At 42.1% G+C, this 17,288-nt stretch overlaps 2 protein-coding genes across 2 annotated transcripts; one reads left to right on the plus strand and one right to left on the minus strand.

The window, feature by feature from the left end:
* Nucleotides 1-481: 481 nt before the first annotated feature.
* LOC109889075 (immediate early response gene 5 protein-like) lies at nt 482-2,277 on the minus strand. Its single transcript, XM_020480246.2, has one exon. The coding sequence runs from the start codon at nt 1,955-1,957 to the stop codon at nt 1,046-1,048; it is 912 nt and encodes a 303-aa protein (XP_020335835.1). The 5' UTR covers nt 1,958-2,277; the 3' UTR covers nt 482-1,045.
* Nucleotides 2,278-6,903: 4,626 nt separating this feature from the next.
* LOC109889076 (syntaxin-6) lies at nt 6,904-14,135 on the plus strand. Its single transcript, XM_020480247.2, has 8 exons — nt 6,904-7,115; nt 7,604-7,773; nt 7,945-8,039; nt 8,297-8,359; nt 8,637-8,765; nt 9,967-10,073; nt 10,561-10,655; nt 11,423-14,135. The coding sequence occupies exons 1-8, from the start codon at nt 7,081-7,083 to the stop codon at nt 11,497-11,499; spliced, it is 771 nt and encodes a 256-aa protein (XP_020335836.1). The 5' UTR covers nt 6,904-7,080; the 3' UTR covers nt 11,500-14,135.
* Nucleotides 14,136-17,288: the final 3,153 nt, after the last annotated feature.

Below are 17,288 nucleotides of genomic sequence, written 5' to 3' on the forward strand. Positions count from 1 at the left end.
GACACAAAGAAAATGGATTGCAGCGTAGAGTAAAAATGTATTTGATGCCCGACATCATTCCGGAATACTTTTCCGTATCGTGACAAATAGTTTGGCCCTCCCTGCTGTGCTATAAAAGTGATGCATGTTGAGATGTTGGAGCCAGGACATCTAAAAGCTGTAAGCCTAAATGTACTGATGATCAGTAGTTGGGCTTATTTAACCATGTTGGACTTGCTTTGAGAAATACATAAAATCTCTTTAATAGCAATGTATGGTTAAATGACTGGAATTGTTTGGTTAATTTTATAGTACTTGAAGGGTCACAATACACCTGCATATGATAATGTATCATAAATACTGTGAAGTTGTCTACAGTACAAATGGTATCCTACTGCTCACATTTGGCCACCAACCTCTACTAGGTGACACAACACTCTCCAAGTAGCAACACTTGCTGCATTATGTACAAACCAACCCCCATGAAAAGAGCACAGAAAAGTGAATTGTTAGACAATGTTTTAATACGTGAGCATCACGCAATTATCATAATCCATGGCAGATACCAAAATACATAGATTGAGTAGGACATAGGAAAACAGTATTTACAGGCACACTATTACAAATGTACAAGTCTTTATAAAACAAAGACACCGTAGTGACCAGCAAATTCACAACAGATTGCGTTAGCGTTGAGTCACATTCAGTCCCATAATATTATCCACGTTAAAAAGGATAACGTTACATTTTAAGAATTGATACATGGCGCTTTTGGTACGTTACAATGTAGACGACTTGTGTAGAAGCACGTTTCAAAGTGTTGACTATCAAGAGCCCATCGTTAACATTTTTAACACTTCCTAAAGCACCTCTCGAACATTCTTTCAATAGATGTTCCATGTAAATAGCTACTACAGTAGGCCTACTTTCATTATGATGTTTGGGGAACTCCACATTTACTAGGTACTCAGTCCACCACGTGTTTGTGGGGGAAGTTGGTGGAACTTTGCTTCATGTTCCAGCTTTATTAAATATCCCCAAGAGGTCAAAACCACAGTTTCAATGTTTAAAAAGCGACAATTGCAGTACTCCAAGGGTTGAGGTTTTTTAACATTTGATCACAACAGATTTGTCCTGAGTCACTGTCCTCTGCCTCGGAATCGGGCTGCGCTCCGTCTTCACTACTCAAGAGTCCAGAAAAACTGGAACCGAATATTGTTATCAAACTCGAGACATTGCTGGTGTCCATTTCTTCGGTTTCCGCTTTCTTTTCGTCGTTTTTAGAAATTAGAGTTGAGGACATTACTTTCGTTTTTTTCGGCAGGGAGTCTGTGAGTTCAGAGTCGTCGGCACTCCGTTTCCTGTTAGTGCAAGTATGGGGCACTATGGGCTCGTGCAAATTTTCCTCCACTGATTCACCGTCGTCCGTCTGGCAGCCGATCGGCGTCTCTGTAGCCTGTTTTGGATTACTCGGAGGGGGACCACTAATACAGTTGGATGAGATAGTAGTAACAACATTGGAGACCTCACATGTAGGACTAGCCTCTGGGCTCTCTTCCGGTGTTTTCAGCTCGCTGCATCCTGAATCCAAAACTCCATTTTCGGCGTGATCTTGCTCACCACTCGCTTCAGATTCAACGTCCAGTGCCGCGTGGGATTCGACCACATTGCTGGGCTCCTGCTTGTCCACGGCCACCTCACTTTGCCCGTCTGATTCAGGCAGGCTCTCTGTCGAACCAGGGACCAATTTGTCTTGTTCTGAGTCCATGTACTCTCCCTCACACCACTCTCTTGCTTGCTGAGCACTCAGGCATATCCCGCCGTAGTAGTCACGAAGGTATACTTGCCGGGCACTACGTAGAACCAGGGAGACCAGTAGATTTTTGTGTAGTTTGATCCCACCACGTTGAACCCTGGAGTTGTAAATCTTCCCCAGTGAAATACTCATAATCCGATGCGCCTCAACTTTATACTCCATGATTAAACACTGAGGTTGTTAAGCAAAATCACTAAGTCTCTCGTGTTTCAGTTCTTGTGGAAACACAAATGGTTAAAAGTAGCCTAATCCTCAAATCCCCGACGGAGTTGTTTGTCCTATACCGTAGCGACTAATTGCTTCCAAATGGTACTGAATTCCCTCAAGTGACGTAACTGCTTGTTTGTTTTAGAAACAGACATTTGATAAACGCAAGATGTGCTTCGTCGTTTCTATGTGCTGAAGCAAATGAGTGTATGGGTCTAAGAAATTAAAGGGTAGCCATAATCAACAGCTGAACATCGAGAAGAATGGAACTGTTTCTAGGTTTAACACTACTTTATACCCTAACGTAATAACCACGCCATCCAATGAAAACACATGTCGTCTTTACCATCCCTACGAATTCCGCCCCGCCAAATTCATATGGACCAATGGGCATGCTCTAAAAAGAGAAATATAATTTGAATACACACGTGGGAGAGTGATTTAAAGACGTAAGCACAGGTTTAAAACACTGGTGGGAATTGCTATCTAAAAAAAAAGTGCAGATAAACTATAGCTAATTATACTGTAGGCTACTCATGTACATTTCACAATAAGAATGTGTATTGTATAATTACATAATATATATATATATATGCTATCGATTAATGTAGCCTATTTTACCCTAGTCCTAAATGTTTCCAGTTATCATACCATTAACACCAGAAATAAGTTTAGATTTCCCCTCACTGTACTCTCTCCAACCAAAATGTTAGTCGAGTCTTTTAGCTAGAACAAAAACACTAATCCACACAGTTGTTTTCTGGTCTAATGCCCGTGTCCCCTTTCAGAGTATGTATATTTTATTTTGATGGCTGACTTCCTGGGCTGATGTAATGCTTGGACTTTTTTTTCAGCCAGGTCACATGATGCTTTTGTGCTGCGTCTTGGCAATGGCTTAACGCTGTAGAATGGAACCGTTAGAAGGGGGAGGGGTGGTGGTGTTTTGTTTCATGAGGCTGTTAGGTATGTGGGATGAGGGGCGTTGTGATGCCTCAGGCACTGAGATGCAGTGCCTTAGACCGCTGTGCCCCTCGGGAGCCCTTCTTGAGCCTATAGCTCAGTAAAAATGTGATGATTTGTCAAGTCATTGTGTGGGTCATAATTTGCATGATGTTTGTGTTTAAAAAAAAGGCATGCCCCTGGGCTACTTTAATGAAGGATTTCCCCATTTTGGCATGTTGAATAATTATCTAATTGATTAAGGATTGTTTATTTGTATTACTGCTTTTTAATCACAAATATTGAACACAAAGGCCCCCTTTCAGACTGTGCTCGAGTTTGAGATCGACTACTGCAGTCAGTAAACTGACTGATCCTCAAATGATAATGAGCCAAATTCCCAACCTGGCCCTTTTCAAGCATGGCCACCTAATCATCCCACTGATTCCCAATTGGCATATATCACTCCTCACCTCTCTATTTTGTGATTTAGGTCACATACACATGTTCAGCAGATGTTATTGGGAGTGTAGCGAAATGCTTGTGCTTCTAGTTCCGACAGTGCAGCAATATCTAACAATTTCACAACAAATACCTAATATACGCAAATCTAAGTAAAGGAATGGAATAAGAATATATAAATATATGGATGAGCAATTTCAGAGCGGCATATACTAAGATGCAATATATAGTATAAAATAGAATACAGCATATACATATGAGAGGAGTAGTGCAAGATATGTACACATTATTAAAGTGACTAGTGTTCCATTTATAAAAGTGGCCAATGATTTCAAGTCCGTATGTAGGCAGCAGCCTCTCTGTGCTAGTGATGGATATTTAACAGTCTGATAGCCTTGAGATAGATTCTATTTTTCAGTATCTCGGCCTAGCTTTGATGCACCTGTACGGACCTCGCTTTTTGTACGATAGCGGGGTGAACAGGCAGTGGCTCAGGAGGTTGTTTTCCTTGATGATCTTTTTGGCTTTCCTGTGACATCGGGTGCTGTCGGTGTCCTGGAGGGCAGGTAGTTTGACCCCGGTGATGCGTTGTGCAGACCGCATCACCCTCTGGAGAGCCCTGTGGTTGTGCATGGTGCAGTTTCCTTACCAGGCGGTGATACAGACCGTCAGGATGCTCTCAATTGTGCATCTGTAAAAATTTGTGAGGATTTTAGTTTGCGCCTTCTTCACCACACTGTCTGTGTGGGTGGACCATTTCAGTTTGTCAGTGATATGTACACCGAGGAACTTGTTGACGTTGAGTGAGAGGTTATTTTCCAGACACCACACCCCCAGAGCCCTCACCTCTTCCCTGTAGGCTGTCTCGGCGTTGTTGGTAATCAAGCTTATTACTGTTGTGTCGTCTGCAAACTTGGTGGTTGAGTTGGAAGCTTGCATGGCCACGCAGTCATGGGTGAGCAGGGAGTACAGGAGGGGGCTGAGCACAAACCCTTTGTGGGGCCCCACTGTTGAGGATCACCGAAGTAGAGATGATGTTTCCTACCTTCACCACCTGGGGGTGGACCCGCAGGTAATCCAGGACCCAATTGCACAGGGCAGGGTTCAGACCCAGGGCCTTGAGCTTAATGATGAGCTTGGAAGGTACTATGGTGTTGAATACTGAGCTAAAGTCAAAGAACACCATTCTTACAAAGGTATTCCTCTTGTCCAGATGGGATAGGGCAGTGTGCAGTGTGATGGTGATTGCATCGGCTGTGGACCTATTGGGACGGTAAGCACATTGAAATGGGTCTAGGGTGACAGGTAAGGTGGAGGTGATATGATCCTTGACTAGTCTCTCAAAGCACTTCATGATGACAGAAGTGAGTGCTACAGGGTGATAGTCATTTAGTTCACTTACCTTTGCATTCTTGGGTACAGGAACAATGGTGGCCATCTTGAAGCATGTGGGGACGGCAGACTGGGATAGGGAGAGATTGAATATGTTTTACTCACGTCCTCCACGGAGAAGGAGAGCCCACAGTCCTTGGAAGCTGGCCACGTCAGTGGCACTGTGTTATCCTCAAAGCGGTCAAAGAACGTGTTTAGATCAGTTAGTCTGGAGTCGCAAACTGCAGTAGTTGATCTCAAAGACACCGAATGAGCAAAATAATGCTCTCAGTCAAACACTTCCCTAAACATAGTGGATCCAATCAGTAACCACACAGGTGTGGCTGAAGCAGTTGTAGGGGTTTAAGTTCTAAAAACAGTCAGTGGCAAACCATTACCTGCGGTCCCCATGGTGTGTTTGGGGGACAACCATACTGTCTTGTAGAGCAGTGACCAACCTCCCCAAATCAACATGTAGAATTTATCTGCAGTGATTCCTTTCAGCCTTGAGCCAATTAGAAAACAAATGTTGTTATTAAATGAGGGGTGAATCTAAATGTTTCTTGCATCTATCACCTCCTTTTCAAATAGTTTTCTTGTAGACGTTCTGAGAGGAATCTGAGACCTCCTCCAATGCGTTTTAATAAGGAGATGGGGAAAGAGGACAGGAGGAAATAAGAAAATAATGGAGATGCACCCATTCCCAAGATGATGACTAAAAACCTGGGATCCTATAGAGCCCCACAGTGAAGGTGTCATAATACCCATAAAACCTAGAAGTCAAAATGGTTCCAATAGTTTTTCCACCATTCATTTCCCATAGGGGATTTTAGAAACACTTAAAATAATGTCTGTGTTTTGTGTAGGCTTACCATGGTGTGAAGTTTTAATAAACATGCAAATCTCTCTGACAAGAGGACTTTTGTTCGTTTTTGCTGTTCTCCAAATGATATTTTTGAGAAATTTTTAGTTGTGTAGAAGTACAGTAAACTGGTGGGTGTATTTCTACCCAACCCACTTTGCCATACCTTAGGTTTAGCTGAACTGAAGCCATTGTTCCCCACCCCACCCCCATCTGCGAATAAAACGCAGCCCTCCCAGCCCAAACTATGGATTGTATGGTTTTATGAGTTAAGAAATGGATTGATGTTATATCATAATGTGACCATCAAGGCAAAACACAAGCCAAAATGTTTGATTGAAACAATCATCTAAATGTCCGTACAGCCTCTTTATGTACAGGTGAAGCAGTTGTAGCTGGAGAAGTTATATGGGTTCAGTGCCTTGCTCAAGTGCATGTCTGGAGATATACTGAACAAAAATAAACACAATATGCAACAATTTCAAAGATTTTACTGAGTTACAGTTCATATGAGGAAATCCGCCAATTGAAATAAAAAAAATTGTCCCTTATCTACGGATTTCACATGAATGGTCAGGGGTGCAGCCATGGGTAGGCCTGGGAGGGCATAGGCCCACCCACTGGGGAGCCAAGCTCAGCCAATCAGAATGAGTTTTTCACCACAAAAGGGTTTTATCACAGACAGAAATACTTCTCAGCACTCCCTCAGACAGTTGAATAAGCCAGATGTGGCGGTCCTAGGCTGGCTTGGTCTTGGGCTGGCAACAGCTCTTTTGGACATTCCTGCAGTCAGCATGCCAATTGCACAATCCCTCAAAACTTGAGACATCTGTGATATTGTGTTGTGTGACAAAACTGCACATTTTGGAGTGGCCTTTTATTGTCCCCAGGAGAAATGCTCACTAACAGGGATGTAAACAAATTTGTGCTCAAAATTTGAGAGAAATAAGCTTTTTGTGTGTATGGAACATTTCTGGGATCTTTTATTTCAGCCCATGAAACATGGGACAAACACTTTACATGTTGCGTTTATATTTTTGTTCAGTATAGCACCCTTAAATTACCAGTGCCCCACCAGATTATCCCATTACCTGGGATACTAACCAGTGACCCTTCGGTTGATGGCCCTCTACCTGCTGAAGGTTGTTTCTTATCTAGGCCTACGTGTAACGACTGATGATTAGATAGCTTTAAAGATAAATACTTCTGGTTGTTCACATTGCATATCTAAATATTTCAGAAACCAGTCACCAAATAATACACGGACCTTCGAACCGGAAGCAAATTTGTGGGGTCATGGAAACTTTGAAACGTTTTCTGTCGGATGCACGCATGTAAACAGAACCTCTTGTTTAGTTGGTGTAAGACCAACAACAGGTCATGCATGCCTCTCAAGGGGGTACGAATTTGAAACATTAGTATTGCAGTAAATTATTGAGCAAAAATGTCTATGGAAGATCCGTTTTTCGTCGTCAAATGGTAAATAGCTAAGCCAGCTTCAACCGTAGCTAACGTTATATTGTATCCCATCAAGCCTGACGGCTAACGCTAGCTAACTAGCTTGTAACAAATGGGATTTGTTGAAGTTATCCGTCTATGAAATTGCATTCGTATTTGACAGCCATTGTCACAATGATGAGAGGCATACGATAGAATTTTGTGGCATTTGTCTAAACGGGTTGGATATACAGCTAGCATTATAGCTATAACTAGCATGTTTAGCTAACGGGTAACTCGCTGTCGCAGTAAACAACGTTTAGCTTGTTAGCTACTGTACAATGTATGATTTGTTAAAGACATAAATATCAGTAGCTGTATTAATTATGTTGTATGTGTGGCTGTGTTAATATGTGACTGTAATGTTATGTCTTGCCAGCTACCTTTGATATACACACTATTGCATGTCTATGTGATGTAACTAGATATATAGATACATGTACTTTATTATTGACTCTCCTAATCTCCAGTGAGGTCCAGAAGGCGGTGAACACTGCCCAAGGGCTGTACCAAAGATGGAGCGAGCTGCTACAGGATCCCAGTGGTACTTCCAAGGAGGAGGTGGACTGGACCACCAATGAGTTGAGAAACAGTCTGCGGTCCATCGAATGGGACCTGGAGGATCTCGATGAGACCATCAATATCCTTCCAACATAAAATGTAAATGAGTTTAATTGGTTTATCAAAATAAATACAGTACTTCCTCCAATTGTAGTAGAGTTCAGTCTTCATGGAGAATAACATATAATGGATTGTCATGTCTTTGGTGCATGTTAGTGTTGAATAGGCTATTCCTTAACAGTGAATGCAAGTATTGTTGAATCAAACCCTAAGAAGTTCAATCTGGACACAGTGGAGCTGACCAAACGGAAAGGCTTCATCACAAGCACTAGACAAACCGTTAAGGTGAGTCAGGCCTGAGGCACACGGGTTTGGCAGGAATCCGGTTGAACTTGAAGTAACCATCACACAAAAATATGACTGCAAGCAGCAGTAACACTTAGAATAATCGGGTTCCTGCACCTTCTATGCTAAAGGTCAAAATTAAAAAAGGACCCCTAATTAGAGCGGTTGTGTTTTGTAATAGCCATTAACGATATGATGGCCGGTGTATGCCTTTATTATTATATTTGTATTAATTTCTTTGCTGTTTTCTATTTTAGGAAATGAAAGACCACATGTCCAGTCCAACAGCCTTAGCCATGTCAGACAAGAAAAATAGACAGGTGTGTGTTGCTCTGTATAACTATTGGGCTAAGATCTTACTGAACTATTTGCATCTAATGGTGCAGTATGATGGAATGCACTTGTCAAACATGTAGCACACATTTTAAAGCTTTGTTGGTTTGTTGACACTGCAAACATCCTCCATTAACATTGGTCAGAGAATAAGTGCCATTTGTATTGGCTGGATCCTTGCACAGAAGACTCCTCCTCACCATTGTAGTTGAGTGACTTCAGCAGATCTCATGTGTAATAATTTCTACTCTACTCCTCCACCAGGCTCTGTTAGGGAACAGTGGGTCTCAAGGCCCAATCTGGCAACCAGGACCTGACAAATACACCCGTCTGGACCAAGAGCTACGTACGGCCAACTCCATGTTCATTGATGAGCAGCAAACCCAGCAGCAGGTATAGTTAATAGAAATGTCTCACTCATTCTTATGAGTTTGATATCGACTATTGCTGATTGCTGTACTTACTATGTGCTGGATTTGACATTGTTTTGGCAAAGGAATAATTTTTCCTCATCAGTTGCTTTGTGTGAAATCAAATGAAAAAAATTGGCACATACACAGAATACTTCAGGTGTGTAGACCTTACCGTGAAATGCTTACTTACAAGCCTTTAACCAACAATGTAGTTAAAAAAATTGAGTTAAGAAAATATTTACTAAATAAATTAAAATAAAAGTTACACAATAAAATAACAGTAATGAGGCTATGTACAGGGGGTACTGGTACAGGTTAGACATGGTCATTTGTACATGTAGGTAGGGGTGAAGTGACTGCATAGATAATAAACAGCGAGTAGCAGCAGTGTAAAAACAAAGAGGGGGGGGGGTCAATGTAAATAGTCAGGGGGGCCAATTGTTCAGCTGTCTTATGGCTTGGTGGTAGAAGCTGTTAGGGAGCCTTTTGGACCTAGACTTGGTGCTCTGGTACCGCTTGCCATGCGGTAGCAGAGAGAACAGTCTATGACTTGGGTGACTGGAGTCTTAGAAACAATTTGGGCCTTCCTCTGCCACCGCCTATTTATATAGGTCCTGGATGGCAAGAAGCTGCACTACCCTTTGTAGCGCCTTACGGTCAGATGCCGAGTAGTTGCCATACCAGGCAGTGATGCAACTGGTCAGGATGCTCTCTAAGGTGCAGCTGTAGAATTTTGAGGATCTAGGGACTCATGAATCTTTTCAGTCTCCTGAGGGGGAAAAGGTGTTGTCGTGCCCTCTTCACGACTGTCTTGGTGTGTTTGGACCATAATAGTTTGTTGGTGATGTGGACACCCAAGGAACTTGAAACTCCCGACCCGCTCCACTACAGCCCCCTCAATGTTAATGGGGGCCTGTTTCGACACTCCTTTTCTTGTTGTCCACGATCAGCTCCTTTGTCTTGCTCACATTGAGGGAGAGGTTGTTGTCCTGGCACCTCTGACCTCCTCCCTATAGACTGTCATCTTTTGTCGGTGATCAGGCCTACCACTGTTGTCGTCAGCAAACTTAATGATGGTGACATAAGACATCGGCATTGACCTGTATGTGTGTGTTCCTGCGTGTGTGTTTGCCTGCCTGCGTGCGTGCCTGTGTGTGTGTGTGCATGCGTGTGTGTGTCAGCTCATGGCAGAGCAGCAGGATGACCAGCTGGAGCTGGTGTCTGGGACCATCGGGGTGCTGAAGAACATGTCTGAGAGGATTGGTATGGAGCTGGATGAACAGACCGTGTATGTACACAGCCACATCAAAAATAATCAATAACAGGGTTTCAGGTCTGCAAAGATAATCAGGTGCTGTATGTATCAAGTGTGTCTGACTAGGAGTGCTGATTTAAAGATGGAATTCACAGTAGGGAAACGGCGTCACTGTCCGTCCCACCTCCGTTGTTTTGATTTTGTTTTATTGACGAAGCATGGGTGAGGAGCGTCCATTTTCTGCTGTTCTATCGTTGTGCAGTGATGTCTGAGGGAATACACTGTTTTCTTCTTCTTCTTTTCTTTCTTTATTTGTTGTAATATCGCATATGGACGTGGTAGTTTCACCATGAAGGAGTCCATCTTTAAGATCAGTTCTGACTTTTAGATTATCATGAATAATGTTATATGTAGAGGGGGGACCTGATCCTAGATCAGCACTCCTACTCTGAGACGTTTTGTCAATACAGGTATATATCTTTCCTGGTATCTACAATGCAGCATCTCTTCTCTCTTGCAGGATGCTGGATGACTTCTCCAATGAGATGGAAGGTACCCACTCCAGACTAGACAATGTCATGAAGAAGCTGGCCAAGGTCTCCAACATGACCACCGGTGAGTAATACAACAGTCTTTTTATTCACCACTTTCTACCTTGAGGAAGAATACACTTCAAAGTTTAGAAGCCATCTCCACTACCGCAAATGTTCAAAGTCTGCCACTTAGAGGTTACCGAGGTATTATTGTATTATTGTTGATGTTCTTTAATATGTCCAGGTCACTGATGTATGAATGGTCATTAAAGATGATATATGCTTTACTTGAGAGTGGCTTCCTGTTGAAGGGAATGTCTGTGCCAGACGACCTGGAGTCATAAAGGGTCATGGCTGGAGAGGAAGGAAAAGTACCCCCCCCCACACCCTATCAAATGGTTGCTCCACCTTATAAGGAAACACCCTCAGGAAGCTTTCAACAGGAAGAACTCAGGAGACAGGGAGTCAAATGAAATCTGGCCGTTTTTTTGTCAGGATATCCTGCCGGTTCTTTCCCCCCAGCCCATAGACAATGTGCCTGCCGGTACTTTCCCCCCGGCCCCTAGACAATGTTCTTAGGGTTTTATATAGTATTATTCCCCTGCTATTTTTTCCCCCCCTTTGCAACATGCCACTCCAGTTGCAACTTTAAAATATGATTGTTTCAGGTTGAAAGACATGATAGCCTTCATAGAACAGAAATTCCTCACAATTGTATGTATTTGGACCTTTCATGCCTTAATATGTCTGAAATAATTGTGTTATTTATTTTTACATAAAAAAAAAACTGCAGATCAATTGTTTGATACAGTTCACCCTCCTCTCTTTCTCTCTTCCCTTCTCTTGCAGACCGCCGACAGTGGTGTGCTATCGGCATTCTACTGGCCATTCTGTTTGTGGTTGTCATGCTCCTCTTAATCCTATGATGACCGTCCACCACCACAACAGCACCCCTGTCTCCGTTTGACCATAGGGATGGACTTTACATGGGGCTTGGGAAAACATCAAGGTTTCCATTGACATAGGGAAATGGCTATCTACCCCAACGCTCTTTTTACTACATACTGCTGAATATACAGCGATTCTTCCGTAGCTGGTGCAAGTTTCTGCTCAAGCAACATTCTCAGTTGTCATTTTAGCACTAAACTTAAACCTTCATTGGCATCTCTATGTAGGATTTGGCCCTATGTGAATACTAGGCCACAAAATATTTTCCGTAAACCAGGGTGTAACCAGGGTCGTTGCATACCCCTTGTGACATTTTAGTGTTAATATTCAGAGAATAATGAATGAAGAAGACTCCACTCCGCTTATCTAATCGTTAGTGTTTTTATTGAAAGGGGCTTGTCTATAGTTTCTCGCTGGAAAAAACCCTACGGCTACCTGATGCACTGTTGGCATAAAACGTTTATATGTATATATTAAACTGTATATATAATCTTAATTGAAACAAAACACTGGAGTTCCCTAACAAGGAAAATAATATATATTGCTAAGCGGGTATACATATCACTAACCACACTAAAATGGTTCAACTTAATGTGTTATTATATATTTTTCTTAATCTATGTTCTTTCTTTTTGTACTATATGTATTTTGGGGTGTAGGCTTACACGATCAACAGGTGTTTAACACTCGCCTGCAAGATCAAGTCGCTGCCTGCAATACTGAACATAGTGGAGCATATCCATAGACATCTGGAACAGGGCTCAATCCTGAATTTATGTGTCTAACGTGAGCAGTCTTATCTTGTACGTAAAGTGGCATGATCTAGAAGTCCTACCACATGTCTATATGTTTGGTATCTTTCAGTCCGACAACATTTCACCATGAGGGTCATTCTAAAGACTACATGCTTGTGAACAGTGTGTGACACACCCCCAGGTGTACTTGAATCTAGCATGTCAACAGGTCTAAGGTTGTTTATCTCAGCAACTAAGGGTCATGTATTTGTTTTGGAATGTGGTTATGTGGTTTTTACAAGGCCTTTATACCAAAGGCTTGTGTTTTTTTTTTTTTACGCTAATTGAGAAGCCTTACCTGTGTTGTGGTTTATCAGTGTTACAGGAACCCTGTTGTAATAATGATTAATGGGGGAAATCATCTGACTGTCATGCCTGGGTCGTATTCATTAGGGTACTCCGTAGCAAAACATTTTGCAACAGACAAGTAATGTTTAATTTCAGTCAGCTTTCTTCTGTTTGGTGCTTAATGAATACAGCCCTGGGTGTTGCAATAAGACAGACTGAGAACAGAGATCTGCATAGCCAGTGCTGTTTGCTGATACTCTAGTAGGCTGATGCTCTATGTTATGCTAGGGCTGGAAACTTCATTTTGATCTTGCTTCCCTGTACCTCGCCCCTACCTTGGGTTCCAGGATAAATCGTAAATTGAGGGTTGAATGAATCTGCTCTGTGTGTTCCTATACAGTTCAAGGAGAATGATACTGTTATGTTAGTTATCGTGGAAACCTGGTAACAGTTTGATTTGAATAGGCCTCAACTCATTTGAGGACTTGATATGAACGTAATACATTAATTGACTGTATTTTAGGTTGTACTACCTCAATCCACAAGTGACAGTAAATCAAGACAGTCAAATAATGCAATACACCAGAATGATCATGTGATGGTACTACTATATGAAATATAATGGAAACTAGTGATCAAATCTGAGTTCTGAAAACACTCCAGTCTTCTTTCAAAGGTTTTATGAAGTTAGAAAGAAATATTTTATGTCAATTGTTTTTATTAGTTGTTTATTTATTATTTCATGACGGTTAGTTAACACAAGTTTACTGTAATAGGAATACAGTATTGCATTTATAGTGTATACGACATCATTAGGTAGAAAACATTTACTAACATTTCTTTGTTTTCTTTTTCAAATGGTCTCTTTTAAGCGTCCACACATTTTCAGCAGTGTTATATCTGGTAGAAAGGGTGTGACTTGGTTGAAAATATTAGCATTTATTTCAGATTATGGATATTTTGAAAGCATGACAATGACCCAGACAATGATGTACCATCTCAAAATCACTTGTCAGTCACAATTTGAATTTATTGAAGTTGCAAGTAATTGTGATGCTGTATTACAAAGTACAGCATCACTGTACCCTTAGTATTAAATACTGTACTTAATGCACAGCAAAGTCACTGGTGATAGGTGGATGAGACCTATTTGGTGTATGTGATAATAAATAGTACTGTTTGTGGAGAATGGGTACAGTCCACTACATTGGAAGTCATGATTAGTGTTTGATTGGGTGAAACAACTGTGTTCCTATAGAGGAGGAGGAGGCGAAGCGAGAGGTTTCACTCGCCAAAATCTGATTTAAGCTTGTCGCCCACCTTTGGGACAACGACTGCCATTTTTAGGGCAGAGACATAAGCATGATCTCGTCATCATATACAGATGTCTGGTGTTCCTCTTGTTTGTGTAGTCATGCGTCTGGAGTGTATATAAATGCTTTTTACCCTTGAACTTTGACCTCATGTCATTGTATCATGGCTGTGCATCTGTCCTGAAAATAAAACAGCAAGCAGGATGCTGCGAAGATTCACTATGTTTCAGCTCATTTCAATAACATGAATGATGTGCTCAATTTGCCTGATTCTCCTGTGTTTTTAGAAGGGTCTACAGCTCTTGATGGAAACCAATACTAGCTGCAGATCTAGGATCAGAATACCCTTCTCTGTTCCTATCCATGTAGAGGGATGATAAGTTATCTGGCCCTGTATTATTGGTTATGGGGACCTTGTTCCTACTCAGGGTTGTTATTCTTCCTGATTAGTCAAATCCTAATTTCTAGATGTTCTACGTTGTACTGATCACGAGCCTCGTTCATTTGGCTCCAAGGAATTGTTCTAGGATGTACAATGAGTGTACAAAACATTGCACCTGCTCTTTCCATGCCATAGACTGACCAGGTGAAAGCAGTGATCCATTATTGATGTCACCTGTTATATCCATATCGGTGTAGATGAAGGGGAGGAGACTGGTTAAAAATATATTATTAAGCCCTGAGACATGGATTGTGTATTTGTTTGAGTGTGTCAAGACCTGCACCGCTGCTGGGTTTTTCACACTTAACAGGGGGTGTGACTCATTTTACAGAAGGTATTCCTAATGTTTTGTACACTCATTGGATGTTGGGAAGGTTCTAAGAGGAAAGGGGGATACCGGGTTAATGTCAGCGGGGCCAGCGGGGCCAGCTGGGCCGTTGGTGGCAGTTTCAGACGTCATCTATTGATCCAGACAGCCAGAAGGGAGCAGAGCACTTCTTATTGAACATCACTGAGCAGTGGTTGAAGCCAGGCCACTTGACAGGTGGCCCTCTCCTCTCATGTTTCCCCGCCCTCCCACGTTTTTCCTTTGTCCGGAGAGGAAATTATTAGTCATCCACACCTGGGTACCCCACTCACACACAGCGCTCACCTCTGAATACAGCACTCCGTATCTGTGGAAAGACAATGGTTTACAGGAAGCCAGAGAAGTATAACATAATGCTGACACTTAAGTTTGTCCTGACATTGTCTGATAGCAATGACAGTGTTATTTTTACCACTAGATTGCAGCTTGTACCACTAAGGGCAAAGAGCTTCCTAGGATCCAGGAAGAGATGGACACTGCTATGAGGGGATGTTTGGAAGGCACTGATATAATGTGCAAATCTCCATATAAAAGAAAAGAGAAATTACTGTATGCGTGCGTGTGTTCATATGTGCCTGGTCCAGGAGGTTGGTGGAACCTTAATTGGGGAGGATGGACTGGTGGTAACGACTGGAGCCAAGTAAGTGGAAAGGTATCAAACACATGGTTCCAGGTGTTTGATGCCATTTGCTCCGTTCTAGTCATTATTATGAGCCTTCCTCCCCTCAGTAGTCTCCTGCGGTGCCTGGCAGTGTGTACATGTGTTTGTGTGTGTGCAGGAGCACCCGGCTAGGGGGTTGGTGGTGTACTTGGTGGGGCGCAGGTGCATGTGGCAGGTTCCCAGCTCCCCTCTTGTTCCACAAAAGATGAATAGAGGGGCCAGCTAAGCACACGCCCCCATAGAGAGGAGAGGAAGGAGGGGGTTCACCCAGCCCCTCTAGACAGCTGGTGTCAGTAGCTTTGTAATGCATGGTGGGGGTGAAGTGTTTAGGGCTCAGACATTGTGAGTATTGGTATACAAGAGAAGGACAGTGGAAGTGATTCCTTTGCTGAATTCTAAATGGACAATGAGTCACAAGAGTGTATACATTCATCTATTTGATCTACTTTGATTGTTCTCCACCAAATCATCTGCCTGAGACACCTCTATAGTTAAAGAAGTCTTGCGGGGTGTGTTGGTGATATACCAACCTTCATGTTACCAGGGGGATATGGGGGGGAAGGATATTGATCACACTCCCCCGTCGGTCTCCCTTTCTCCAGACCACCTGAGGCCCTGGCTAGTCAACTCTAGACAACGGTCCCCTCTTCCCAAATTCATCCCTCTTTCACCTCTATTGCTGAAAGTCAAAGAGGCCATTGACTCAAGTGGTGAAAGATGACCCATACAGCTGGTTAACATCGGTAGATACTGTGTAGATGCTTCTTGTTATTGAAGTGAAGCTGACATAATTTGCATTGAGGAGGACACAATCAGGGTGTATAATGGAGAGGACAATATTGAATGACAAGCAATTCCAATGCAAGGTATGAAAGAACAAGTAGTACACCATGTTTTATTTGGACCATAGATATAAATAAAACAAAATCCATATTGCGTGACAGTGAAAAGTCTGTTCTTTGTACACTTTAATACTGATGAAGAAGTGAGGAGTCATTTGATGTGTCGATACTTTCAGTGCTTTCCTATCGTCAGTCACCCATGTAATGACCTCTAGTACCGTGTATTTACTGTTGAAATGTAAAAAATAATTGACTATGCATTTTCCCAATGGGTCTGACATCAACTTCTCCGATCTCGTTTCTCATCGTTGTCTCTACAACCCAATGAATGGTCTGACATGGTTTTCAAATGCCTTTCTTCAGACAATCAACCAGACACTTAGGAAGTTATTGCTTTGTGTACAGTGCATTATTGTAATGACATTAACAAATCAGCAGCATTGGAAAGGACTTTGTATATTGACAGATTAACCCAGAATTCAGATCCAAGACTGACATCTACCAACTGGGAATAACCTAATAAAAGAGAGATGATTAGATAGCCTGGTCTCACATCAGATGTGACAATGACCATAGGAGTTGGCAAGACCGCATAAACAGATCTGGGACCAGGCTAAGATAAGAGGGGTCCAGTTACTGTGAGTACCTTTCTGATCAATAGAGGAACTTAATCCTATTTGGGTACAGCACATTTATATGGCAAAATGTCAACAAAAAATGATTCTTTGTTTGGCAAATAGACAAGCAAAGAAGAAAGTGGAGGATCCTTCAGTACAATCAAGTTGGCATGGATATAGAGTGTTAATCCATGTGGACCGAGGAAAAAAGTCAAACAAAATGGAAGGTTTTGTAGTGATGTTAGATAAGAACAGTCTAGGATAGAACACACAAGAGTTCAAAGAATTAGTAACACAATGAAATAGTAATTTACAAGTTTGTTATTACTATTGCAATTGACAAAATGTAGTTGAACCTGGGTCTGTAGTGACGCCTCGTGCCTTAGATCCGACAGACCATTTCTGTATGGACCTTGCTTTGTGCACAGGGGCATTGTCATGCT

This window comes from Oncorhynchus kisutch, linkage group LG4 (genome assembly GCF_002021735.2).
Source record: "Oncorhynchus kisutch isolate 150728-3 linkage group LG4, Okis_V2, whole genome shotgun sequence".
NCBI classification, from domain to species: Eukaryota; Metazoa; Chordata; class Actinopteri; order Salmoniformes; family Salmonidae; genus Oncorhynchus; species Oncorhynchus kisutch.

Excerpts from the sequence above, each read along its gene's own strand:
- LOC109889075 (XM_020480246.2), bottom strand. The coding sequence starts at position 1,957 with ATGGAGTATAAAGTTGAGGCGCATCGGATTATGAGTATTTCACTGGGG.
- LOC109889076 (XM_020480247.2), top strand. The coding sequence starts at position 7,081 with ATGTCTATGGAAGATCCGTTTTTCGTCGTCAAATG. Across the intron at positions 8,766-9,966 it reads AGCAGCAAACCCAGCAGCAG|CTCATGGCAGAGCAGCAGGA; the intron begins GTATAGTTAATA and ends TGTGTGTGTCAG. Across the intron at positions 10,074-10,560 it reads GAGCTGGATGAACAGACCGT|GATGCTGGATGACTTCTCCA; the intron begins GTATGTACACAG and ends TCTCTCTTGCAG.